Source organism: Scyliorhinus canicula, chromosome 15 (genome assembly GCF_902713615.1).
Source record: "Scyliorhinus canicula chromosome 15, sScyCan1.1, whole genome shotgun sequence".
In the NCBI taxonomy this organism is placed as follows: Eukaryota; Metazoa; Chordata; class Chondrichthyes; order Carcharhiniformes; family Scyliorhinidae; genus Scyliorhinus; species Scyliorhinus canicula.
Window position 1 is genome coordinate 65,340,936 of NC_052160.1, and position 27,113 is coordinate 65,368,048.

The 27,113-nt window shown below is 49.5% G+C and overlaps 1 protein-coding gene across 1 annotated transcript in view; it reads right to left on the reverse strand.

Moving 5' to 3' along the window:
- Positions 1-4,098: 4,098 nt before the first annotated feature.
- The window catches only part of syngr3a (synaptogyrin 3a), a 115,535-nt gene continuing 92,520 nt past the window's right edge, over positions 4,099-27,113 (reverse strand). Inside the window, exons 3-4 of the mRNA XM_038820394.1 lie at positions 21,968-22,113; positions 4,099-5,238 (exon numbers count right to left, since the gene is read on the reverse strand). Of these exons, the coding sequence (XP_038676322.1) occupies positions 5,047-5,238; positions 21,968-22,113 (338 nt within the window). The 3' untranslated portion in view covers positions 4,099-5,046. The remainder of the gene's footprint in view (positions 5,239-21,967; positions 22,114-27,113) is intronic.

Genomic DNA, 27,113 nt, shown 5'->3' on the forward strand with positions numbered 1-27,113 from the left:
CATAGTGCCCAAAATTGAAACATTTTTTCCTCCATTTCACGTCCAAGAAATGGACAAGGAGGTCCAATTGTTCCCCGCTTGCTTAACTGGAGACTTTTTTGGCAGTTACTAGCCTCCTCTTCCAGATTAAAAATATCTATAAATAAGAATTTTCCTGAAAACGGAGTACAGCAGCGGAGGCACCTCCATTACTCTGTAAATAATCATGTTCAATTCAGTGAAAGAATTCAAGACTCTATGACTCAGGCCATGCCAATATTAATCTGCTTAATTAGTGCAGATGAGGTAAGCCCATTGATTGGGTTGCTTCTGAGGTTCCCGAATTGCCATTATAATCACTGGCATCATCAAATTATTTTCCAGGGAATTTTGGAGTAAGAATTAGCAGGACAACAAATTGCATAATGTATGGCATTAAGTCATAGGTCATGTTGCTCCAGGTACATGTTTGACCGACAGAGGTATCTACTCAATCTGCTAACCCTGTATATGGTGAAAAAAATAGTCTTAAAAAAACCCTCAGATTTACGTGAGGTAATAAGATTAAGGAATAAGTGCTGCGGCATGATAATAACCACTATTCATTTTAAATCTCACTGTGATGTTAATTTGCTGCTTTGTTTAAAACAAAACCTTGCAAATTGTTACTGGCACATTCCAGCTGCAGTCTAAATGTGGTCTTGTGTAGAAGCAGGTTTCTATACTGGTTTCTCAGCAAACGCTCCCCTTACCTCACACCCGCTAACATTCTGCTTGACTAATCTTATCGACTACTATTCCTGGAGTCTGGTTCTCCCTGTTTCTGAAACTTCAAAAATGAGATGTAATTACAGGCAAACAAACAGCTCATTTCCTGTCAAGCAGAACCAATTAGTTTATGCTCACTGTTTATCAGTAATTGGTATGACTGCATTTTCTACAGTTGGACAGCATTAATATGGAAGAATATTAACAGACAGAAGATTTAGTAAAGTTAGAAGTGGTAGCAGCTACCATAAAACTAGAATTAATTGATGCTAATTTCAGATTCAAACCTCAAGTGCAGGATTTCTTGTTCCCTCAGTCGTGTGTTTCTCGGTTGAACGCCATTCACTGCTGGCGAGGGTCTTTAATCCCATCGCTTGTCAATGGGATTTCGCTTTGAAGCCACCCCACCCACCGGGAAACCCGCGGGCGGGGGTGCACTGCCGATGAAAAAAAGAATCCCAACAGCCAAAGAATTCCGGCCCAATTCTTCCAAAGGTGTTTCCTCCCCTCAGAGAAACATTTTGGCCGGGATTCTCCCCCAACCGGCGGGCAGGCCGTACCGACTCCATGAGTGGCGTGAACCACTCCGGCGTCGGGCCACCCGGAAATTGCGGAATCCTCTGCACTTCCGAGGGTAGGCCGGCGCTGGAGTGGCTGGCGCGCACCAACCGCCGGCGAAGGGCCTCCGCTGGTCGGCGCGAGTTGGCGCATGCGCGGGAACGCCAGCGTGTTCTGGCGCATGCGCAGGGGGTTTCTTCTCCACGCTAGCCATGGCGGAGTTTTACAGAGGCCGACGTGGAGGGAAAGAGTGCCCCACGGCACAGGTCCGCCCACAGATCGGTGGGCCCCGATCGCGAGCCAGGCCACTGTGGGGAACCCCCCACCACCCCGGGCCGGAACCCTCCGCCCGCCGCCCCCCCCCTCCACCCCGAGGACTCCGCAGGCTGCCCTCAGAGCCAGGTCCCACCGGTATGGACCTTGTGTATTTTACACCGGCGGGACCGGCTTAAATCGGGCAGCCGCTCGGCACATCGGGGCCCGGAGAATCGCCGGGGGGGGAACCGGCGCGATGGTATCCCCGCAAAAAAACCGGCGCCGGAGAATTCAGCAGCCGCCGTCGGAGTGGCAGGGCGGGATTCTCGCCGCCCCCGGCGATTCTCCGACCCCCCCTAATCTCTCAAATTTGCCATGTGGGGACTTGGATAGAGCTGAGATTAGAAAAACTGAATGCAGAATTATGATAGGGTATAAACACAGTTCAATATAACTTACCTTGTGCACAAAGATCTGGAATAGCTTATCCAGGAATACAGTGGTAACAAAGTGTGTTATCAATTTTAAGAGAGTGAACAACAAATGTTTGGCTTAAATGGTCATGAAGGTTATTCCAGGTGACATAGGGGTAAGACGTTTGTAATCTTTCACAAGAATGGAAAAGGGCTTTCATGCTCTTCTACAACCCCGTTGCAAAATAAGGTGCTTCATGGGAAAGGATATGGCTTAAATAATTTAAATATATTTTGTTATCTGTAACCAATGGTTCTTCAAGTTCACGTGTACGCTTTATGGAGTGAAGGCGAAATCTCCTGGAATGTTTACTGAGATTGACGCACATACTTTCCTGTGTTTTATTCCCCTCCGGGATTTGTATTACATGCATTGGAGATGGTGATGAATAGGTTTGTACCTTCCAACGGGTGGGAGTGCATTCGGGCTAACGCGCTAACAGCGACAGCTACTACGATCTTAATAATATTTCTATAAAAACAATCAGCTTTATCCACCAGTTGCATGATACTTTTCCTTTCTTTATAAAACGTTAATGGAGTCAAAGGATGTTTACTAATTCTGGCTTTGTAATGTAAAAAAAAAAGGAACTATTCATTAACAAAACAAAACCTTTGTTTTTGTTTCATAAAAAAGGAGACAAGAACTCTTGGAGATACTGTGCGAGCTGACTTAAAAGGTCTAAAACCTGGAAAGTTGTATATGAGTACCTGGAGACACTAACGAGCTAGGTGCTATCCCAGAAGTGACCAAACTATGACTGTGATGCTATTGATTGGCAAAGGAACTCTGGAAAGGTACACCTTCAAGACTGTCATACCTTGAGGGAGAGAGGTTCATATAAACGTGCCCTGCTAATGACAATCATACCCTTGAAACTCAAAGTTGAGGGGCGCGACTTAACAGGACGCATTTAGCGGGTGTTTCTTGGCGCCTGCAGCATAGAGAACGACACCGCTATTTAATAGGACTTTGCTTTTATTGGGAGTCTCTGCGAGGAACATTCTGCTGATGCCGCACTTATCTCATTTCCTGCACTGACAAGCTCAGCTCGCCAGTACAGGAAGAGTATTCGTAGATCGGGGCACCATTTTTATATGTCGCCCCACTCAACCACCCCACCGTGGACTCTGGATGCCATGAGAATCTGGCTTGGACAAATGCCTCACTTAAATATGCTAATATAGATCTCACCCAGAGAGGGTGAGATCTAGATCATGATGTCTCACGAGATCTCATTAAATCCCACAAGGCGTTCCGAGCGTTGCAAATCTCATGAGAGGCGTTTCCAAGTCGGAAGTGACGAGGCCATTAAATCGTGCCCCAAATCTGTTACTGGATAGGACAGCTGACCTTCCTTGCATGATTAAGGAACAGAACCTTGTGAAACTGTGTAGCACATTTGCACAGATGAGGTGAAATGAGTGGGGGCGACGCAAATAATGCTCATGGTTGCATTCATATCTTTGTTGCATCAACCATTTTATTGTTGTATCCACTATTTTAAGTGAAGTTGACTTCTTTCTTTGAAGTATCATTTGCCTGTGAATTCTGGCGCAATTTGCGTTGGTTCTGATTCATGTTAAAGTAACAGCTACAAAAAGTGAAACCTTGTTGCTAATTTCTTCTTCGAGGGGTCATTCGGCGAATTTGGATATTTTGGATCATGGTTTCCCCACAGGGATTGTAACACATACAGAATTGCACTTCCTACTGCCCTGGCACCATTTTGTTAAACATATACAAATGTTTCATGCTGGTGAAAAGGTTAAGGTTCAGTTAGTAAGTCTAGACTTACCTGATGGCAGGACATACATACATTGCAAATGGATGACTCGTACTTAATTACATTCTGATATTCTTAGTCAGAAGAGTTCAAGCAGACTTTGATGCATTGGCTCAAAGGACAATTTGGGTGTATCCAGGCTGGAGAGGCTTGAATGATCCTCCTCCATGTATGCAGTAAATTTCCCCCTTCTGGGTGTCCATTCTAAATTTACTTATGTCCAATTCTGTACGATAAGAATGAGGTTAATATACAAAAGACACACAATAAACCTTGGGTTATATAGAGAGTGTTAGGCAAGCTTTTACTAAGATTATAACCAAATACCACTTTTGAGTAATATCCTACTCATTCATAGCATAAGACATCTGCAATCACATATATAAAACAGGATTTTAAAATATTTTCTTGGTACCAATTCAAAAGTTCAGCTGGCTTGTTTCTAAGTTGTTCTATTCATGTTTTGCAATGATGCAATTAAATTGAAGCAGGAATACAGACTAAATTCACATCCCCACTCCGCTCTGAACAGCAACAAGTTAAAGCTTTATGCAGTTACACACAACTAGAAAACTTGGCACATCATGTGGAACAGTTAATTGTGAGCTCACAAGTACGTCAAATAAATCAAAGAGTTTCTAAAACACTAAATAGTTGCTTTGTTGCTGGAAAAGGCTGCCTTTCCAACTCGCACACTACATATTAATACAAGAATGACAATACCACTAATATAGTGAGTAACACTGCACTATCGTCTAAATAAAGGGTATCTAACATCAGTTTAGCACATGAAACGCCTAATGATCTTCAACAGCACTTAGCACTCTTGCAGCTAACCAACCAGTGAACAACACTGCACCACAGATAAAATATCTGCATTACAGTATCCCTTTTCCATTGGCCCACATAGGTTTCAGTTTAAATTTCAATTCTCCAATGCATCTTTACAAAATCCTGCAGCCATTGAAACGCTGTACTTAATCTCTAAAAGTCGTCTGCAAGTGCTGAAGAATGTTTGACTTTTTTTTTGTACGCTCACACAATTGATCTGGATGTAATACTTTTTGACAGACTTCCAATCTAATATCTTGAGCAATGTAGAGGAGCTGGGAGGATATACGGAGGCAAGGAGCAGATCTGATTCTTGATAGGCTGGATTAGAAAACTATCTAGGCCAACATAAGGAATACTGTATTTCTCTGAACGTGAAGAGGGACCTTCTGCCTTTAATATGGAGGCATTTGATATCCCGTCGAGGCTGTATCCAGGTTTTCAGCAAATGGTGGGCTCTGGAAGGTTTCTGTGTTCTCAATTCCAGTACTGTACGGAGGATGGCCAGTGTCCAAATGATCTTGCGAGAAGAGGGAAGAGTCAGCTCCCAAGCGATATCTCTGCCATGCCTTCAGGGTTAGTCCAGCCTGTAATGAAATTAATTAAAATAAGGATTACGTTATGCTTGTTAACTATAACCAGAAATAAACAGGGCATAATATAGCATACATAGTTAATGTGAAGGAGATTATTCCGTTAGTCAAGTCTCATTGCGCGTTGCAGTAAAGCATTATTCAACAGACACTGATTTTCTTGAGATTATAATGTTCAGCAATTCCTTCACGGTTTTTTTGTCTGTTTTAGGTGTTCAATCATGTTTTGCATCCATGTAATAATTCTCTTATGAATTAACCTGTCATCACATGCAATGAGGAGTACCTCTCACACAATATCACTGCGATATTATGGGCGCGATTCTCCGCAAATGCGGCGAGTCGTAAAGGCCGCCGTGAAACTGGCCGTGTTTCACGGCAGCCTCCTCGCCCCCTCCCGGGACCTGATTCTCCCCCCCCCCCGGGCGGGGCTAGCAGCAGGGCCCCGTGAACCACGGCATCGCGGCCTCAGCGACCGTCGCTAAGTCCGCGCGCCAACGTCACGCCGGCTGACGCGCACGATGACGTCAGCCGCGCATGCGCGGATTGGACGGCTCCAACCTGCGCATGCGCGGGGCTGTCATCTCCCTCGGCCGCCCCGCGGACTGATCCTGCGGGGCGGCGGAGGGAGAAAAAGTGAAAAGTCGCGGGACCATGCCCCCCTTGGCATGGCCATGGTACTGCCGTGCCAACCGGGGCCCTGGATGCCCAGAACGGGCATGTTGCGGCCGATTTTACGACGGCAGCAAGCAGGTGTGTTTGCTGCCGTAAAAACGACCATAAAGGCCTGGGAACTCGGCCCATCGGCCTGGGGAGAATCGCAGCGATTCGTGTCGTGGGGCGGCCGTGGGGGGGTGGGGGGGGGGGGGGGGGGGGGGGGGGGAGGGGGAAATAGCGGGAGGGCGTGAAAAATGTCGGGGCACCCTCCTGCTATTCTCTGACCCGTCGTGGACAGCGGAGAATCGCGCCCTATACCTTTCAGCCAACATCCCAGACTCCTCCAGGATCACCCTTGGCTACGCCTTGTCCCAGGGCAGGTATAGCAGAGGTGTTAGCACAGTGGTATACAGTAAGGAGGTAGTGAGCCTTGGAGTCCACAACATTCAAGTCATGATTCATGAGGTTTTATTGCAACAGGTCGAATATGGGTAGAAGGTCAATCCTGATCTTGTTAAATCGTGGAGCGTGCTTAAAGGCAAAACTTCCCTTTCTATTTCTTATGTTTGCACCTCTACATTGAACTCAAAGGAGCATCGCAATGGCAAGAGCAGAGAATTTACTCTGGATGGGGGGACTTCGAAGTCCATCACCATCACTGATTAAGGTGGCTGAGTCCTGAAGAACATTGCTTGCAGACTGGGTTTGATACAGGTTGTGAGGAAATCAATATGGGGGAAAACTTACTTGCTTTCATCCTAGCCAATCGACTAGTCAAAGGCACATCTGTGCATGTCAGAAATGGTGAGTGTGACCATCTCACACCCCTTGTTGGGATGAAGTTCCATCTTCATACTGAACATCACGTTGTGTGGCATGTCCATTGTGCTAAATGGGATAGATTCAGAACCAATCCAACAGCTCAAACCTGGCATTGAAGTGCTGTGAGTCATCGGCAGGAGCAGAATTGTATTTAAGTACAATCAGCAACCTCATGGCGCGGCATATTACTCGTTGCCGTTACACCAGGGGAACCAACCATGGTTCAATCATTGTTTTAAAAGAACATACCAGACATACCCAAAATTGAGGTGTGCAGTGAAGCTAGAAACAGAGGAAGCAGCATGCCATAGGCACAGCTAGGTGATCAGTCAACCAATGAATAAGATCAAAGTTGCACAGTCCTGCCACATCAGGTCGTGAATGGTGGCAGACAATTAAACATCAAGAGAGCTCCATGAACATCCTTATGTTCAACAACGGTGAAGCCCAGCACGTCAGTGCAAAAGACGATGCAGAGACTTTTACAATCATCTTCCGCAGAAATGTCAAGAGGATAATTCATCTCGGTCTCTCCCGAGGTCTCCACCATCACAGATGCCGGTCTTTAGCCAATGTGATTTGCTGCACATGATATCAAGAAATGGCTGAGGCGAAACGGCTTCCGGCGGGGGAAGAGAGCGGTCTGGGGTGGAGTAGCTCCTGGAGGGGAACAAAGTTGCGTCCCGCTCCTCGCCGAGAACTTTCAGCCAAGCACGCGAATATTCACCCGTTTGGGCACCCCCCCCCCCCCCCCCCCCCCCCCTCCACTCCCGCAACAAGAGAGTGGGGACGGAGATAAACCCGGACTCCAAAGCTCATTAGAGTGGGAGAACTGGGCGCTCGGGAGTGGAGCGATCCCCCCCCCCCCCCCCCCCCACAAAGCACGGCAGCAGAGCGCAGGCCAGGACAAGCGGCGGCCTGGACCAAAGCGGGGACCGAGCCAGCAGCAAGGATCCCCCCCCCCCCCATCCCCCGGCGACGACCACCACAAGGCAGGAACAAAGAGGGACTCCCGGCCAGAAACCTCTCTCTCTCTCTCTCGACCCTGGGTGACTGAGGGAAAAGAAAAAGGAACTTCCCCTTTTGCAAAAACAAAACTCTGAAAAGAAATCTTTTAAAGAGAGAGAAAGACATTTTTTCACTTTTATTCCACTTTTTAAAAAAAACTCTCTTGAAAAGAATTTTATTTAAAAACGTGGGAAAGGACAGAAGGGAGGAGGAAAGGAAAAGGGGGAAAATAAAGGGGAAATTAAAAGGGGGAGGGGAAGGGAGGGGGGGGGGGAGTGCCAGAAGGGAGCCAAAGCAGAGGGTGAAGGGGCACCAAAAGAAAACGGGGCAACATGCGAGCCCGTTCAGACGAGCTAATCAGTGCACGAAGCGGCGGAACGGAAGGTTCACCGCAACAAAAAGAACTGGGCAGAAAGGAGCATTTTCCCCCTGAGCCAGGGGGGAACTGGAACTGGAAGGCAGCCTTTGCCGAGGCGCTGAGGGAACATCAGCAGGAAAACAAGGCAGAGGCCAGAGCAGACATAGAGGCCGCAGTACAGGCAGCAATGGCCAAGGCCCTGGCAGAGGTGCAGATCGCCCTGGGCAGAGCAGAAGAGAGACTGGAAGCCCAAGGGGAGAAACTGGAAGCTCAAGAGGCGACCATTAAGGAGCTGGATAAAGCCGCGACCGACATGAGCTACAGGATCACGGCCCTGGAGAAGGAGGTCGCGAGACTGGGCGCAACACAGGGGAGCCTGAAGGGCAGAGTGGATGATCAGGAAAACCGCTCGAGAAGGCAAAATGTCAGGATAGTGGGCCTACCAGAGGGAATCGAGTGTAGAAACCCCACAGCATACGTGGCTGAGATGCTGGGCAACTTAGTGGGGAGGAAAGCTTCTGCCAACCCACCAGAAATGGACAGAGCACACCGGTTGCTGCGCCCGAAGCCCAAGGCAGGGGATCACCCGAGAGCAGTCATAGCTAAACTGCACCGGTACCGGGATAGGGAGACAATCCTGCGCTGGGCCAGGGAAAATACAGCCTGCAAATGGGAAGGATACTCCATTAGAATCTACGAGGACATTGGGGCAGACCTAGCCAGGAGATGGGCCGAATTCGATATTGCGAAAGCAGCTCTTCACAAGAACGAAGTGCGTTTTGGTATGCTGTACCCAGCGAAACTCTGGGTCACATACCAAGAAAGAGAGTACTTCTTCACAGGTCCCGCTGAAGCAAACAAGTTTGTCGAGGAACACGGGCTGGTGAACATGGGCCCCGACGGGGGGGGAACGGGGGGCGTGAGGCAATGCCAGGCCCCCCCCCCCCCCCGCGGCGAGCGCACCCTAAGCAAAAAGCAAACTACTGCCGAGGGACCGCTTCAGGGGGGAGAACAGACCCCAGCACGAGGGAACGAGAGTAGCGGAGAAGGGAGAGCAAGCAAGAGGAGTGCAGGGTAAGATGGGGGAAGAACGGGCAGAAAACAGCAGAGGCCGGGAAGGGGAGAAGCGAGACAGTAACTCCCGAGACGGGGGCCACCGCACTAGCAGGAAAGCTAGCGCCGGGGACATGCAACAAAAGCAGGGTCACAGTGCGCCCCTAACAGGGGGCAAGGCGCCAGGTAGTGGGTGGGGGGACCACTCAATAGAGGCGGGAGAGCAAACGGGGATAGGAACAGGGGAAAGAGGGACAAAGGAGGGGTATACGGGAGAGGGGGGAAAAGGGAGAGACTGGGGGTGGGGGGGGGGGGGGGTACACAAGGAGGGATTGACCGGGGAGGGGGGACACAGGGAAGGAGGGACAAACAAGGCTAGAAAAGTAATAGGGCTACAAAGTGCCACAACCAAGGCTCAAACAAGGAACCGCTGCAAGCACCCACCCAGTAGGGTCTCTGGGCGAAGGGAGGCCCCAGAGTGCAGGGGACTACCCGCGTGGCAGACGCACAGTGGACGGCCATGGCGGGTGCCCCCGGAACAAAGGGAAACCCCGGAGCACAGGGACCCGACCGCATGGAGAGAGCAGCGACAGCGGCCATCCTGGACGGCCCCCTAACAAGGGAAACCCCGGAGGGCAGGGGCGCATCCACCAGATAAGTATGGTTAATCCCACAGGAACGAGGGGACAGAAGCCCCCCACCAGGCTAGTCACCTGGAACGTAGGGGGACTCAACGGTCCAGTGAAAAGATCCAGAGTCCTCACCCACCTAAGAAATATGAAGGCCAACATAATCTTCCTCCAAGAGTTACACCTGAGAGAGCAGGGCCGACTGTGGGTAAGAAAGGGCTGGGTGGGACAGACCTACCATTCCTGCTCTGGGACAAGGGCCGGGGGGGTGGCAATTGCTGATCAGCAAGAGGACGATGTTTAGGGCGACAAAGACGGTTAAGGACCCTGGGGGACGGTACGTCATGGTCAGCGGGGCCCTGGATGGGGCACCGGTAGTACTAGTTAACGTGTACGCGGCCAACTGGGATGACACGAGCTTCATCAAGAAGACCATGGCAGAAATCCCTGACATAGCGACGCATCGACTAGTCATGGGGGGGTCTTCAACTGTGTACAGGATCCAAAGACAGACAGATCAAACCACAAAACAGGGAAAACCTCAAGGATGGCAAGGGAACTCGGTCACTTTATGGAACAGATGGGAGCAAAAAGGTGGGGGCAGGACGGAGCGACACTGACAGTCAGGGACCTATACATGGACGGCAGGATTACAACACTGGACGAACTGACGGAGAAATTCCAGCTAGCCAGGGGGAAGAGCTAAGGTATCTACAACTCAAAAACTTCCTACGAAAGGAGACAAGGACGTACCCACAACTGTCACAACAGGCATTACTGGAAGAGTCACTGGACGCAAGCATACCAAATAAAGGAAACTGCAGCGACATGTATGACCGACTGGTAGAAAGGGCCGGCACCGTACTGGACGCAACAAGAAAGAAATGGGAGGAGGACCTGGGGATTGAAATAGGGTGGGGACTCTGGAGTGAAGCACTGCATAGGGTCAACTCCACCTCCACGTGCGCAAGGCTCAGCCTGACGCAGCTAAAAGTGGTACATAGAGCCCACCTAACAAGAACGCGTACGAGTAGGTTCTTCCCGGAGGTGGAGGATAGATGTGAATGGTGCCAAGGAGGCCCGGCCAACCATGCCCACATGTTCTGGTCTTGCCTCAGACTTGCGGGGTACTGGACAGCTTTCTTCGAGGCAATGTCCAAAGTGGTGGGGATGAGGGTGGAGCCATGCCCGAAAGTGGCGGTCTTCGGGGTTTCAGACCAGCCACATCTATTCCTGGGGAGGAGGGGGGACGCCCTTGCCTTTGCCTCCCTGATCACCCACCGTAGAATCGTGTTTGGCTGGCGGTCAGCAGCACCACCCAAAGCTGCAGACTGGCTGTCCGACCTCTCGGAATCTCTCCAAATGGAGAAGATCAAATTCGCCATCCGAGGGTCAGACGACGGCTTCCACAGAATGTGGGAGCCATTCATGCAATTGTTCCGGTACCTGTTTGGGGCCAATGAACAAGCAGAAGAATAGCCAGGTAGCCAAGAATCAGGAGAAAGTAGCCAAAGCATGAGAGGGAGGGATAGACCGGGAGGTGGGGGGACAGCTAAACCTAAGAGGAAAGAAAGGCGAACCACAGGAGGGAGGGGGGGAGGAGGGAGAGGGAAGGAACAGGGAACAAGGGAGGTGAACCAGGGAGGTGGAGGGGAGGCAGGAAAATGAGAGCCGGAAGGACGGCACGGGATAAGATAACAAACTTGTCATCTCCAGGAACAGAGAACAAGGAGAATACAGGGAAAGGACGGGAGGAACGGCTGAAGCAGAGGTGAGCGCGAGACGACAACGGCAGCGAGATCCGTCCGGGAGAAGCAAGTGACAACACCAACACCAAACCCATTTGAGTATTGCCCACTGTAATTGTTTCCCCGGCACCCAAATGCATATTTACCCCCCCCCAGTCTCCTCCACCCCCCCCCCCCCCCCCTCTCTCTCTCTCTCCCCCCCCCCCCCCCCCACCCCCCCACCCCCACAAACAGTCGCCTACTTATGTGTTGTAAATAATTTTGCCAGTTGGACAGAGTTGCTGCTGTTGAGCTGGTGCACAATACCTTACCAGTTATACTATTTTATTTTTTCTTTTATATATATATATTTCTTATTCTGTGTACATAACGGTAAATATACTTTGTTCAAAAACCCAATAAACACATTTATTAAAAAAAAAATGGTTGAGTTTGGATACAGCAAAAGCTATGGGACCCAACACCAGCCTGGCTATAATGCTGGAGGTGTGCTCCAGAACTAGCTATGCTCCTAGTCAGTACAGCTACTGGTATCATTGACAGTTCTCTGAAGCCACATATACTCACCAAGAACTTTCCCACTGATCTTTTAATACTGCTGGGCTCCAGATCAGAATACAGCCTTGGTCCAAACATGGACAAAATAACTGAATTTGAGGTGAGGTGATAGTGACTTCCCTCGACATTAAGGCAGCATTTGACTAAGTGCGGTAGCAAGGAGCCGTAGAAAAATTGAAGTCAATGGAAATCAAGGGAAAAAACTTGAACGTTGGACTCATACCTAGCAGCGAGGAGAATCATGTGGTTTTTGAGGCCAATTATCTCGGGATATCAGTGCAGGAGTTCCAATCATCTTCAGCTGCTTCGTCAATGACCTTCCTTCCGTAGTAAAATCAAAAGTGGGGATGCTCACTGATGAATGTAGGGCAGGAATCGGCAGGGCGGGCAACTCCGGCGCGAAGGAGTGGCATGAACCACTCCGGCGTTGGAGTGATTCGCGCCGTGCCAGCCAGCGCGGAAGGGGCTTGGCGCCACACCAACCAGCGCCGAAGGGCCTGTGGTAAACCACTGTTGCACCTCTATTAGGTGGTGTATGGTAGGACCTGTACTACAGGTATGTTGGTAGTCCCTGCCTGCTGGCTCTGTCCAGTAGGTGGAGTATAAATATGTGTCCCCCCCCCATGCTGCAGCCATTTCGCCAGCTTCTGTGGGAGGCCACATATCTTAGAGCAATAAAGCCTCAGTTGTATCCAACTCAAGTCTTTGTGCAATTGATCGTGCATCAATTTATTGCTCTAAGATTTTCAAAAGATGGACCTCTGTATCAAACTGGATCGCCTGCAGCTGGATCCGCATTCAAGCGACGCCAAAAAGGACTTTCAACACTGGCTAGCTTGTTTCAAAGAGTACATCAACTCGACGTCCAGCCCTGTCTCGGAGGCTCAGAAGATACAGATCCTGTACTCAAGGTTGAGCTCCAGCGTCTTTCCACTAATCCAGGACGCGCCAAACTACACCGAAGCCATGACGCTTCTCAAAGAGAATTACGCTCAGAAGATGAACACGCTCTTCGCCAGGCACGTACTCGCCACTCGCTCTCAACTCTCTGGTGAGTCCATAGAAGACTTCTGGCGGGCCCTAATCCCACTCGTCTGACTCTGTGACTGTCAGGCCATTACGGCCACTGAACATTCAAACCTCCTCATGCGGGATGCGTTTGTTATGGGGATTGGGTCGGACCTCATACGCCAGCGACTGTTAGAAGGGGCACGCTCGACCTAGCAGAGACAAAGAAACTTGTGCTCTCTATAATGGTCGCCTCACGCAACGTTCAGGCCTACACCCCCAGCCGTGCGGCCCACCCCTCCTACGCATTGTGGACCCCACAGATGGCCGCCCCAGTGGGGGCCTTACCCAGCCAATAAGCCTGCGCCACACACCAGCCAGCGAACCCCGATGTTACTTTTGCATCCAGCAGAAACACCCCCGCCAACACTTCCCGGCTCGCGCTGCCCTTTGTAAGGCTTGCGGTAAGAAGGGGCACTTCGCCGCGGTGTGCCAGACCCGTGCAGTCGCCACTATCCCCCCCACACCCCTCGTTTATGGAATGGGCGCCGCCATCTTCTCCCCCTCAGACCAAATGCGGCCAGCGGGCGCCGCCATCTTCCCCTCCGAGCAACACGTGCGGCCCATGAGCACCTCCATCTTGTTCAGCCCCCGCCACGTGCGGCCCATTGGTGCTGCCATTTTGTCCTCCTCAAGATCCTCTGGCGCCGCCATCTTGTCTCCCCCACAGCACATGGGCACCGCCAGCGTTCCAGGACCTGTTTCCCCGGGCTCTCCATCATCCAACACCAGCGACGACCGACCACGACTCACTTCAGTGACCATCGACCAGTCTCGTCAGCACAACCTGGCCACTGCATCGACCAGCGTTAAAATCAACGGACACGTGACCCCTTGCCTGCTGGACTCCGGGAGCACCGAAAGCTTCATCTTCCCGGATACGGTAAGGCGCTGCTCCCTCGCGGTACACCCCGCCAATCAAAAATTCTCCCTGGCCTCCAGATCCCATTCCGTGGAGATCCGGGGGTACTGTACAGTCACATTCACGGTCCAGGGTGTAGAATTCTGTGGCTTCCGCCTCTACGTCCTCCCCAACTTCTGCGCTGCCCTACTACTCAGCCTGGACTTTCAGTGCAACCTCGAGAGCCTAACCCTGAAATTCGGCGGGCCCCTACCACCCCTCTCTGTGTGCGGTCCCGTGACCCTAAATGTCGATCCGCCTTCCCTCTTTGCAAATCTAACCCCGGATTGCAAACCCGTCACTCCCAGGAGCAGACGGTACAGCACCCAGGACAGGACCTTGATCAGGTCCGAGGTCCAGCGGCTGCTTCGGGAAGGCATCATCGAGGCCAGCATCAGCCCCTGGAGAGCCCAAGTGGTAGTAGTTAAAACTGGGGAGAAACACAATGGTCATGGACTACAGCCAAACCATCAGTAGGTACACGCAGCTCGACGCGTACCCCAACCCGCGCATATCTGATATGGTCAATCAGATTGCACAGTACCGGGTCTTCTCAACGATAGACCTCAAATCCGCCTACCACCAGCTCCCCATTCGTAAATCGGACCATCCATACACTGCCTTCGAGGCAGACAGCCGCCTCTATCACTTCCTCAGGGTTCCTTCGGCGTCACCAACGGGGTCTCAGTCTTCCAAAGGGAGATGGACCGAATGGTCGACCAGTACGGTTTGCGGGCCACCTTTCCGTACCTAGACAATGTCACCATCTGCGGCCACGACCAGCAGGATCACGACGCCAACCGTGCCAAATTTCTCCCCACCGCCGCTCTCCTAAACCTCACCTACAACAAAGAGAAGTGCGTGTTTAGCACGACCCGCTTAGCCATCCTTGGCTATGTGGTCCAGAACGGAGTTCTGGGGCCCGACCCCGACCGCATGCGCCCCCTCATGGAGCTCCCCCTCCCCCACTGCCCCAAGGCCCTCAAACACTGCCTGGGGTTCTTTTCGTACTACACTCAGTGGGTCGCAAACTATGCAGACAAGGCCCGTCCACTCATACAGTCAACGCATTTTCCCCTGGCGGCCGAGTCACAACAGGCCTTTGCCCGTATCAGAGCCGATATCGCCAAGGCCGGGATGCACGTAGTAGACGAGACACTGCCCTTTCAATTAGAGAGCGACGCATCAGACGTCGCCCTAGCCGCCACCCAATATCTGGCAGGCAGGCCCGTGGCATTCTTTTCCCGCACCCGTCATGCCTCAGAAATTCGGCACTCATCCATTGAAAAGAGGCCCAAGCCATCGTTGAAGCTGTGTGGCATTGGAGGCATTACCTGGCTAGCAGGAGATTCTCTCTCCTCACTGACCAACGGTCTGTAGCCTTCTTGTTCAATAATACACAGCGGGGCAAGATCAAGAATGATAAGATCTTGAGGTGGAGGATTGAGCTCTCCACCTACAATTACGAGATTTTGAATCGCCCCGGTAAGCTCAACGAGACCCTCGATGCCCTATCCCGAGGTACATGTGCCAGCGCACAAGTGGACCGACTCCGGACCCTGCACGACAGCCTTTGTCACCCGGGAGTCACACGTTTGTACCATTTCATAAAGGCCCGCAATCTGCCCTACTCCGTCGAGGAAGTACGGACAATCACCAGGGACTGCCAGGTCTGTGCGGAGTGCAAGCCGCACTTCTACCGACCGAACCGTGCGCGCTTGGTGAAGGCCTCCCGCCCATTTGAGCGCCTCAGCGTGGATTTCAAAGGGCCCCTCCCCTCCACCGACTGTAACACGTATTTTCTCAGTGTAGTCGATGAGTACTCCAGATTCCCCTTCGCCATCCCATGCCCCGATATGACGTCTGCCACCGTCTTTGATGACGATGCCCTCAACACAATCTTCGTTCTCTTCGGTTTCCCCTACATCCAGTGACAGGAGTTCCTCCTTCATGAGCGATGAGCTGTGTCAGTTCCTGCTCAGCAGGGGTATCGCCTCCAGCAGAACGACAAGCTATAACCCCGGGGAAACGGACAGGTAGAGAGGGAGAACGGGACGGTATGGAGGGCCGTCCAACTTGCCCTACGGTCCAAGAATCTCCTGGCCTCCCGCTGGGAGGAGGTCCTCCCTGATGCACTGCACTCCATTCGGTCACTACTGTGCAGTGCCACTAACACACCCCATGAACATCTTTTTTCCTTCCCCAGGAAGTCCACATCCAGGGTGTCGCTCCCGAATTGGCTCGCAGCTCCAGGACCCGTCCTGCTCCGTAGGCATGTCTGACTCCACAAGGCGGACCCGTTGGTGGAAAAGGTGCAATTGCTCCATGCAAACCCCCAGTATGCCTACGTGGCGTACCCCGACGGCTGCCAGGATACTGTCTCCCTCAGGGACCTGGCACCAGCAGGTTCCACACACACCCCTCCTGTCCGGCGCCACCTCCCACCTCCCCCCTCCCACAGCGCTCCCAGCAGCAACCCCCCCCGGGACCATCCGTCCTCCCCCTGCCCACGCCCGAGGTTGAAGAGGATTTCGGCACGCTCCCGGAGTCACCGGACATCAGACCAGCATCACCGCCACCACTACGTCCTTCCCAGCGGTACATCAAGACTGGTTAAACCTCTAACTGGTCCACTGGACTTCAAAGGACAATTTTTTTCTCTCTATCAAATATTGTAAATGTAAATGTAAAAAGAAAACCATTTGTTGTGTATAGTTCTCCACCACCCCCACCGGACTCAATTTTAACAGGGGGTGAATGTGGCAAACCACTGTTGCACCTCTATTAGGTGGTGTATGGTAGGACCTGTACTACAGGTACGTTTGTAGTCCCTGCCTGCTGGCTCCGTCCAGTAGGCGGAGTATAAATATGTGTGTCCCCCATGCTGCAGCCATTTTCGCGAGATGCTGTGGGAGGCCACACATCTTGGAGCAATAAAGCCTCAGTTGTATCCAACTCAGGTCTCTGTGCAATTGACCGTGCATCAGAGCCTCCGCTGGCCGGCGTGAGTTGGTGCATTCGCTGGAGTGCCAGCGTGTGCTGGCGTCATCCCAGCGCATGCGCAGGGGGATTTATCTCCACGTCGGCCATGGCCATGGTGGAGGCTGAGGGCAGCCGACGCGGAGGAAAAGAGTGCCCCCACGGCACAGGCCTGCCCGCAGATCGGTGGGCCCCAATCGCGGGCCAGGCCACTGTGGGGGCACCTCCCGGGCCAGATTCCCCGCCCCCCCCCCTCCCTCCCGCCGGTAAGTACCTGTTGTAATTTACGCAGGCGGAACCAGCTGAAAACGGGCGTCCATTCAGCCCAGAGAATCGCCGGGGGGGCACTGCCAGCAGCCGCCGACCAATGTGGCGCAATTACCACTCCCGCCAAATCCCCGGTGCCGGAGAATTCGGCAGCCTGCGGGGGCTGGATTCACGCCGTCCCCTGGCAATTCTCCGACCCGGCCGGGGGTCGGAGAATCCCGGCCGTAGTGTTCAGTATCATTCACGACTCCTCAGAAACTGAAGCAGTTCGTGTCCATTTGCAGCAAGACTGGACAATATGCACTGTGGGTTTACCCACATCACGTGGACTGCAGCAGTTCAAGACAACAGTTCACTGCCACCTTCTGAAGTGCAATTAGGGATGGGCATAGGAACGTGGGGCTTAGGAGAATTTGGCTGACAAATGGCAAATAACATTCGTACCACGTAAGTGCCAGGCAATGACCAACTCCAATAAAAAGGTTCTGACCCTCCGGGATATTGATAGTGGGGATTTCAATGGTAACCCCCAATATATTGATAGTGGAGGATTAAGCAATGGGAATGCCATTAAATGTCAAGGGAGATGGTTAGAACCTCTCTTGTCCTGTGGCCAGTAACCCACCTTCTAGCTCACCAAAACATATCCAGCATCTACAAGACACAAGTCAGGAGTGTAATGGAATACTGTCCATTTGCCTGGGTGAGTGCAGCTCCAAAAAAACTCAAGACGCTCGACACCATCCAGGGGACAAAACAGCCCGCTTGATTGGCATGCCTTCCACCACTTTACCCATTCACTCCCTTCATTGCTGGGGAACTATGGAAGTGTGCACCACTGACAGGATACACTGGAGTCAGTTGTTAACCCATATTTGGCAGCATCTCCCAAACTCCATCACCCAGATGGGCAAGGGCAGCGATTGCAGAGGAACACCACCACCTCCTCGTTCCCATCCAAGATTCTGATTTGGAAATATGTTGCCATTCACTCACTGTCACTGGATCAAAATCCTGGAACTCCCACCCAAACAGCACTGTGGGTGTACCCACATCACGTGGACTGCAGCAGTTCAAGACAACAGTTCACTGCCACCTTCTGAAGTGCAATTAGGGATGGGCATAGGAACGTGGGGCTTAGGAGAAGTAGGCCCTTTGGCCCCCTTCAGTCTGTTCCGGCATTCAATAAGATTGTGGCTGATCTGGATGTGGTCTCAGCTCCATTTTCCTGTCTGCTCCCCATAACCCTTGGCACCCTTGTCAATCAAACAAATATCTTAACTCAGCCTTGAACAAATTCAACGACCCAGCCTCTCGTGCTTTCTGTGGAAGAGAATTTCAGACTAATGACCAACTGAAAGAGAAAATGTTTCCTCAACCTTGTCTGGAAAAGGAGACCCCTGGCTCTCGTCTCCCCCACAAGAGGGGAAAGTATATTGGCCTTGCCAATGGCACCCACATCGTGTGAATGAATTTAAAATATCTGCAGTGGACCAAACCGAAGCGAAACTGTTCCAGTTTCAGTCTTAATCTATTTAAAACAAAGTGGTGAAAATTTGAAACCAAGAGGTTATACAAAACTTTCACTTTGGCGAGGTGCAAAAATTAGAAATGATGACTGAGTATTTCAGATTTCAGCATAAGGTAATCGCGATGGTGATTTGCTCACCTAGAATGGACAATTTATAAAACCGGAATCTTTATTATATGCAATTTAGTTACATCCATGATTTTCATTTGTGGTGGGTGGGAGTTATTAACACAAAACTATGACCCTTTTGAAAAAACAAGGTCCTTTTCTCCTGCAATTTTCTCACAAGCTATAATGAGTTCCAAATTCCAGTGAAAGACAGATGTGGTTAACTTTGCGTCTCTGCTCACAGGAAATTAAGTTGACATTTTGTAAAATGTGATAAAAACAGGCCATTGAGACAATTAATTTTGAGTGTCTGGGTTAGGCATGATATCAGGCACCGAGCAGCTAATTACCTGGTCTCATTAGAGCGCTGAATGAAATAAGAAGTTATTAATAATTTAATGATTATAATCTCTCGTTAATGACGTTAGAACTGTATGCTGACAGGGTGAAGTGAGTCAGTCACTTTGTTACCAGTCACAAAGACTGGTCTATACATGTGGAGATGATGAAGGCTGAGGCACAAGTCTTTGAACATCTGCCACAAACACCTTAGAAGCTTAGAACAGTACAGCACAGAACAGGCCCTTCGGCCCTCGATGTTGTGCCAAGCAATGATCACCCTACTCAAACCCACATATCCACCCTATACCCGTAACCCAACGTCCCCCCCCTTTACCTTACTTTTTAGGACACTACGGGCAATTTAGCATGGCCAATCCACCTAACCCGCACATCTTTGGACTGTGGGAAGAAACCGGAGCACCCGAAAGAAACCCACGCACACACGGGGAGGACGTGCAGACTCCGCACAGACAGTGACCCAGCCGGGAATCGAACCTGGGACCCTGGAGCTGTGAAGCATTTATGCTAACGACCATGCTACCGTGCTGCCACACCTCATTTTTAAACTGTTTGAAGACAAAGAGAGTCAAGTAACCCTGAAAGAAAAACATGATGGAGGACTAGACAGCAATTCCAAATAATAGAAATTCTTTAAAAACACGTACAAACATTACATAAGACTGCCCGATTTGAGTTGTGATTTTATGTTCCATTTTTCAGTTCTCAGAATGGCTCACCATTGCAACTTGCATAAATTAACTCTTCTTCAAAGAAAAATGGCTGGAATATTCCAGTTTTAGAGTTAAGGATTCATCTGAATCTTTTTATACAATCGTGTGACTCTAGGCTGGGCCAATTGGTACAGAATTAAGAATTGGGCAGCAATCTCCTCCACTCCAACAGTCAATGCATGCACTGTCCAATGTGTTACTTAGCTATGTGCATCAGGAAAGCCCCAGTTTTGTTTCCCAGCCTGCGGCAAGTTGTCAGATTCCAGTCTTGGCCACAATAAGGAGCATTGCAAATGGATCTGGCTTCCTACAGTAGGAAACAGCCTGTGCTTTCACTGCTGATAACTACCCAGTTTGTTGGAGGACTAACAATGCCCCGGGAATATGTGCGCTGAGACAATGCCATCAGGAGAAGGAGCAGAAAAATTGGGAAAGAAAGAAAAATGAATGCTTAACTGAACAAAAATGTGGCCAAAAACTTATGTAAAGGTGAGAAGAGGGAAGGATAGATTTGAAAAAGGGAAACAATTGCACAAAGATCATTTCTTCTGAGTTTTAAAAATTGAAAATTATATTAAAAGGTTCATTAAATGAAAAAGCTTTGATGAGTTTTGGGCAACATTGCTACTTTTTAACTGACTGGAGACATATGGGCTGAGATTCTCCGGCCGTTGAGATTCTCTGTTCCCACTGTGAGCATACCCCCTCCTCCTGCAGGTTTCCCGGCTGCAGGGGGTGTCTTCAATGGGAAATCCCGTTTACAAGCAGCGGGAGGAGAGAAAGCCACCAACAGTGAAGAGCGCGCCACTGAAAAACACGCAGCTTGAGGACCAGAGGATCCCGCTCTTTTAAATGGAGATGATGAGGCAGCACGGTGGCGCAGTGGTTAGCAATGCTGCCTCATGGCGCTGAGGACCTGGGTTCAACCCCAGCCCTGGGTCACTTTCTGTGTGGCGTTTGAATATTCTCCCCGTGTCTGCATGGGTCTCACCCCCATAACCCAAAGATGTGCAGAGTAGGTGAATTGGCCATGCTAAATTGGGCCTTAATTGGAAAAAATAATTGGGTACTCTAAATTTATTTTTAGAAGAATTAAATGGAAATGATTATGTGGAATAACTGGTTAAAGCTGTCACAGCACTTTACGCTTTGAAAGATTGGAAAGCCTGAAACACATTACTGTACATAGTGTATTGTACTATGGTACTCTTGATCACTTTCTCGTGAGCACCTTAAAACCAAAATCTGGCAACTGCATTGACAACCTTTGCCAAGTTTCGAAAGATAGTTATGGCTCCAAGAGCAGGTCAGAGGCTGGGTCACTTCCTGGCTCCTCAAAGCCTGTCCACCATCTACAAGGCACAAGGCAGGGGTGTGATGGAATATACTCCAATTGCCTGGATGAGTGCAACTCCAACAACACTCAAGAAGCTCAACACCATCCAGGACAAAGCAGCCCTGCTTGATTAGCACCCCATGCATCACTTTCAACATTCAATCACTCCATCATCGACACACAGGAGCAGCAGTGTGTCCCATCTACATGGTGCACTGAAGCAACTCACCAAGGCTCCTTTGGCAGCACCTTCCAAACCTGCGATCTCCAATACTTAGATGCATGGGAACACCATCACCTGCAAGTTCCCCTCCAAGTCACATACCATCCTGACTTGGAAATATATTATCCATTCTTTTACTGCCACTGAGTCAAAATCCTGGAGCTCCCTCCCTAACAGCACTGTGGGTGTGGCTCAAGGCAGCGATTCACCACCACCTACTCAAAGGTAATTAGGGATGGGCAATAAATTTTGGGCAAGCCAATTCATGGGCTAGCTCCTGAAAGAATAAAAATAAACAATTGCAGAACATAAAGTGATATTAAAACCATTTCATGGTGGATGAATCTCATTTTTAACTCCGGATGCAGGAATACCTGATGCTGGGAATACTTAGCAGAACTTACCCAGGACAAAATGGAAAAGAAGGAGAAGGCAATGGCAGCACGGGCAGCATCAGCACCTTGGTTGAGAGGAAGGTCACCTATTGAAGTCATCTGCCACTGATTTACCAAAAAGCAGAAGCCTACAAACCACAAGAATGTCCACAGTCCTGGAACAGATTTTAAAAGAACAAAAGGTTAATGAGCAGTTCAGTAACTTGCAAGAATGCTTTACGCTTTTAGTGTTGACATGACTGAGAATCTCTAAAATGCAGAAGGAGGCCATCTGGCCCATCGAGTCTGCACTGACACTCTGAAAGAGCACTCTACCTAGGCCCACTCCCCCGCTACTCTGCAACCTCACCTAACCTTTCGACACTAAGGGGCAACTTAGTATGGCCAATCCACCTAACCTGCACATCTTTGGACAGTGGGAGGAAACCGGAGCACCCGGAGGAAACCCACGCAGACATGGAGAAAATGTGCAAACTCCACACAGTCACCCGAGGTTGGAAACGAGCCCGGGTCCCTGGCGCTATGAGGCAGCAGTGCCACCGTGCCACCCTTTGTGTGTGTCAGGTTGTTGGGTCATTCACGTCGTGTGTAGCCACAGAAATGTTGTGCACTCACATAGTATGTGCAATTTAGCATCAGGGTGGTCGTAGCACTTTTACCACTCAGAGAGGATTACGGTTTCAGGTCCCTGTCCAGCGACCCGAGCATAAAAACCTATGTTGTCCCTCCACTGCAACACGGAGGGAGTGCTTCAGATGAGATGTTAAACCCAAGGCCATGTCTGCTCTCTTAAGAGAGATCCCATGGCATTATCCTGAATAAGCGAAGGTGTCTTGGCCTAGTTAATATATATCCCCCAATTAAAAGAAATAGATTATCTGCTCATTATCACATGACTGTTTGTCAGGCCTTGCTGTGCACAAATTGGATGTCATATTTCCCACATTTCGACAGTAATTACAATTACTTGGCTGTACAGTGCTTTGGGATGTCCTCAAGTCATGAAAGGTGCTAACAAAATGTAAGTCTTCATTTCTTTTTTTAAATTTTGTATTGTCGCAACCATGCCTGATACAAGGTAAAGTATGTCACAACCTATCCTTTATTTTTTTAATTAGAAGAGCTGCTGCTTTCTTTTTTATAGCAGATTTTCTCAGTGAGCGATTCAATGTCCTATTCTCTTATGTTTCGAAAATGCAATTATTTACGGCTGTGAAGTGTTATGTACAGTACAGTGCTTTTGGATTTGATTATTCGATTCGTGATCCACAGAACCTTTCCCTTAATGAGCATGTATCTTTCTCTGACATCTCCTGCACTCTCCTCAACCCCACTCCCTCGTAGAATTAATGTCAGCTTAAGATTCTGTGCAGAGAATTTCAAAAGTCTCATCCAAGGGACTTTGTGATACCTTAACCATTTGTCAAAATGGAACAAATGCAAGTTTCCTCCCCCTTAATGACTGCCACTGCAAACTTAACATTCTGGAATCACTTGCCAATATTGATAGCAGCAGTACATTCATGAGGTTATTCTTTTTGTCAACCTTGACTGACTAAATACTGCACAAGTGTGCTGTCAGAACAAGGACAAAGACAAATTGCAATTATATGCCCACTCAAAGATACATGTTTTTGAATAAACAGCAAGTTATTGTAACAACAGCTGTGTTCAAAATAATAACCACAAGCACATGTTGAACTAGGTATTACCAAATACTAACCGCCTACACTAACAGAATGGTTATTGCTGTTGGAGCAAGATTTTGACAGATAAATGCATTGAATATGGGTTGGTATGGAACAATCTGTTTCTTTAGCTTTTTGAACCAGAGCTCCCGTTTCTGATCATTTTTCGATGGCCCTGGTCCTGGTGCCCCTGAAATTGGGCAGTAGTGTGGGTTTGATGAGCCAGAAAGACAAAACATTGGCTGAAGACAAGTATTTTGGGATCAGAGTGATTAGCGTTGCTGCCTCAGCGCCAGGGACCCGGGTTCAATTCCAGCCTTGGGCGACTGTCTGTGTAGAGTTTGCTTGTTTTTTCTGCGTCTGCATGGCTTCCCTCCGGGTGCTCCAGTTTCCTCCCACAGTCCAAAGATGTGCAGGTTAAGAGGATTGGCCATGGTAAATTGCCCCTTAGTGTCCAAAGGTTAGGTGGGGTTACGGGGATAGGTCAGGGGAGTGAGTCTAGGTAGAGTGCTCTTTAAGAGGATCGGTGCTGACTCAACGGGCTTCATTCTGCACTCTAGAGAGTCTATGGTTCAATGATGTTTGCAGCAAAGTTGCAAATGTGTTTAGAAAGAATATGCTCAAGATTTTCTGATCAAATTGCTGTTGTTAACTCATTAAAATAGTAATAACAATAGAATAAAATGCTAGTCTCAGTGACGATGATCATTAAAACTATTGGATTGTCATCAAAACCCATGTGGTTCACTAATGGTATTGAGGGAAGGAAATCTGCCACCCCTATCTGGTCTGGCCTGCATATGACTCCAGGCCCTCAGCAAGATAGTTGATAGTTAATTGCCCTCTGAAATGGCCCAGCAAGCTGCTCAGTTCTATCTAATTGCTTCCGAAAAGTCCAGGAACAATGAAACCGATGGGCAACCCAGTATTGAACTGGACAACTCAAATAACAGATGCACATCAGGATACAAAAGGTACCTTGGGTGGGGGACTTCAATGTCCATTACCAACAGCAGCTCAGTAACACTAATTCTGACTGAGCTAGCTGAGTTCTGAAGGATATCGCTGTAAGACTGGGCCTGTAGCAGATGATGAAATAACCAGCAGGGAAGGATCTTACCCTGCTTCACTCTCAGCAATCTGTCTTTCACAGATACATCAGTGCATGACTGTTGGTAGGAGCAACCACCACATAGTGCTTTTAAAGACAAAGTCCTGTCTTCACGCTGAGGGCATCCTCCATTGTGTTGTGTGGAGTGGCACGGTGGCACAGTGGTTAGCACTGTTGCCTCACAGTGCCAGGGGCCTGGGTTCAATTCCGGCCTTGGGTGACTGTGTGGCGTTGCACTTCCTTCGCGTGTCTGTGTGGGTTTCTTCTGGATGCTCCATTTTCCTCCCACAGTCCAAAGATGTGCAGGTAAGGATGATTGGCCATGATAAATTGTCCCTTAGCTTTCAAAAGTTAGATGGGATTCCATGTTTACGGGGGAGTGGGCCGAGGTAGGGTGCTCTATCAGACGGTCAGTGCAGACTCAATGGGCTGAATGGCCTCCTTCTGCACTGTAGGGATTCTATGAATGGTATGGATTCAGAACAGATCTAACAGCTGAAGATTGGGCATGCCTGAAGCACTGTGATCCATCAGTAGCAGCAGAACAATATTCAATGACATTCTGTAACCTCATTGTTCAGCACACCCCTCACTCTACCATTAACATCAAGCCAGGGGATTGAGCCTGGTTCAATGAGATAATAATCACTTCTTGTCACAAGTCGGCTTCAATGAAGTTACTGTGCAAAGCCCCTATTCGCCACATTCCAACACCTGTTCGGGGAGGCCGGTACAGGAATTGAACCCACGCTGCTGTCTTGTTCTGCATTACAAGCCAGCTGTTTAGCCCACAGTGCTAAACCAGCTGTGTAGGAGATCAAGCCAAGAGCAGAATTAGGACGATTTAGAAGTGAGATGTCAACCAGATGAAGCAACAATACAGTGCCACATGCATGGGCAGCACCGTAGCACAGTGGTTAGCATTGTTGCTTCACAGCGCCAGGGTCCCAGGTTCGATTCCTAGCTTGGGTCACTGTCTGTGCGGAGTCTGCATGTTTTCCCTGTGTCTGCGTGGGTTTCCTCCGGGTGCTCCGGTTTCCTCCCACAAGCACTGAAAGACATGCTTGTTAGGTGAATTGGATATTCTGAATTCTCCCTCAGTGTACCCGAACAGGCGCCGGAGTGTGCCAACTATTATTATTATGCTGAACAGCAGAGGCATCCTGCTATAGACAGGGCTAAGTGATTCCATAGCCAACTGATCAGATCTAAGCTCTACAGCCCTGCCGCATCCAGTTGTGACTGGTGGTGGACAGTAAATATCGAGAGCAGGAGACAACACAAATATCACCATCCTCAATAATGTGGAGCCAAGCATGTCAAAGCACAAGACAAACAAGGCGGCAGAAGTGCCAAATGGGCAATCAACCTTGGCCTCCTCCTGAGGTCCCCAGTATCACTGATGCCAGTATTCAGCCAATCTGATTGAGGTATCAAGAAATGGCTGAAGGCACTGTATATCACAAAGACTATGGGCCCTGACAACATCCTGGTGGTAGTTCTGAACACAGTACTGTGCTTCAGAACTAGCTGAATTTCTAGCCAATATACTGGATGTTCCAGTACATCTACAACACGGTCATCTACTTGACGATGTAGAAAATTGCCCAGGTAAGTTTTGTCCAAAAAAGCAGAACAAGTCCAATATGGTGAATACTGCTCCCATCAGTCTACACGCGAACATCAGGAAAATGATGAAACACTGCTATCATGCAGCAATAACCTGCTTGCCAATGCTAAGTTTGGGTTTCACCAGGAACCCTCAGCTCCAGTCCTCATTGCAGCCTTGGTCTAAATATGGACAAAACATCTGCACCCAAGTAGTGAGAAGCAAGTGACTGCCCTTAAGATGAAGGCAGCATTTGACCGATGATTTGTTCAAACACCAAGACACCGCTGCAGGAGCTCCTCAGGGTAGTGTCCTTAGCCCAACTATAATAATAATCTTTATTAATAATAATAATCTTTATTAGTGTCACAAGTAGGCTTACATTAACACTGCAATGAAGTTACTGTGAAAATCCCCGAGCTGCCACACTCCAGCGCCTGTTTGGACACAGAGGGAGAATTCAGAATGTCCAATTCACCTAACAGCATGTCTTTCGGGACATGTGGGAGGAAACCGGAGGGCCCGAAGGAAACCCACGCAGACACAGGGAGAACGTGCAGACTCCGCACAGACAGTGACCCAAGCCGGAGGGCCGAAGGGCCTGTTCTGTGCTGTTCTATGTTTCTATGGATTGATAAGTTGTAAGCCACATTTGAGCCACATAAGTGCCAGGCAATGACCTTCTCCAAGAAAGAATCTGATCAGCTCCTTTGACATTCAATGGCATTACTATCACTATTACCTCAA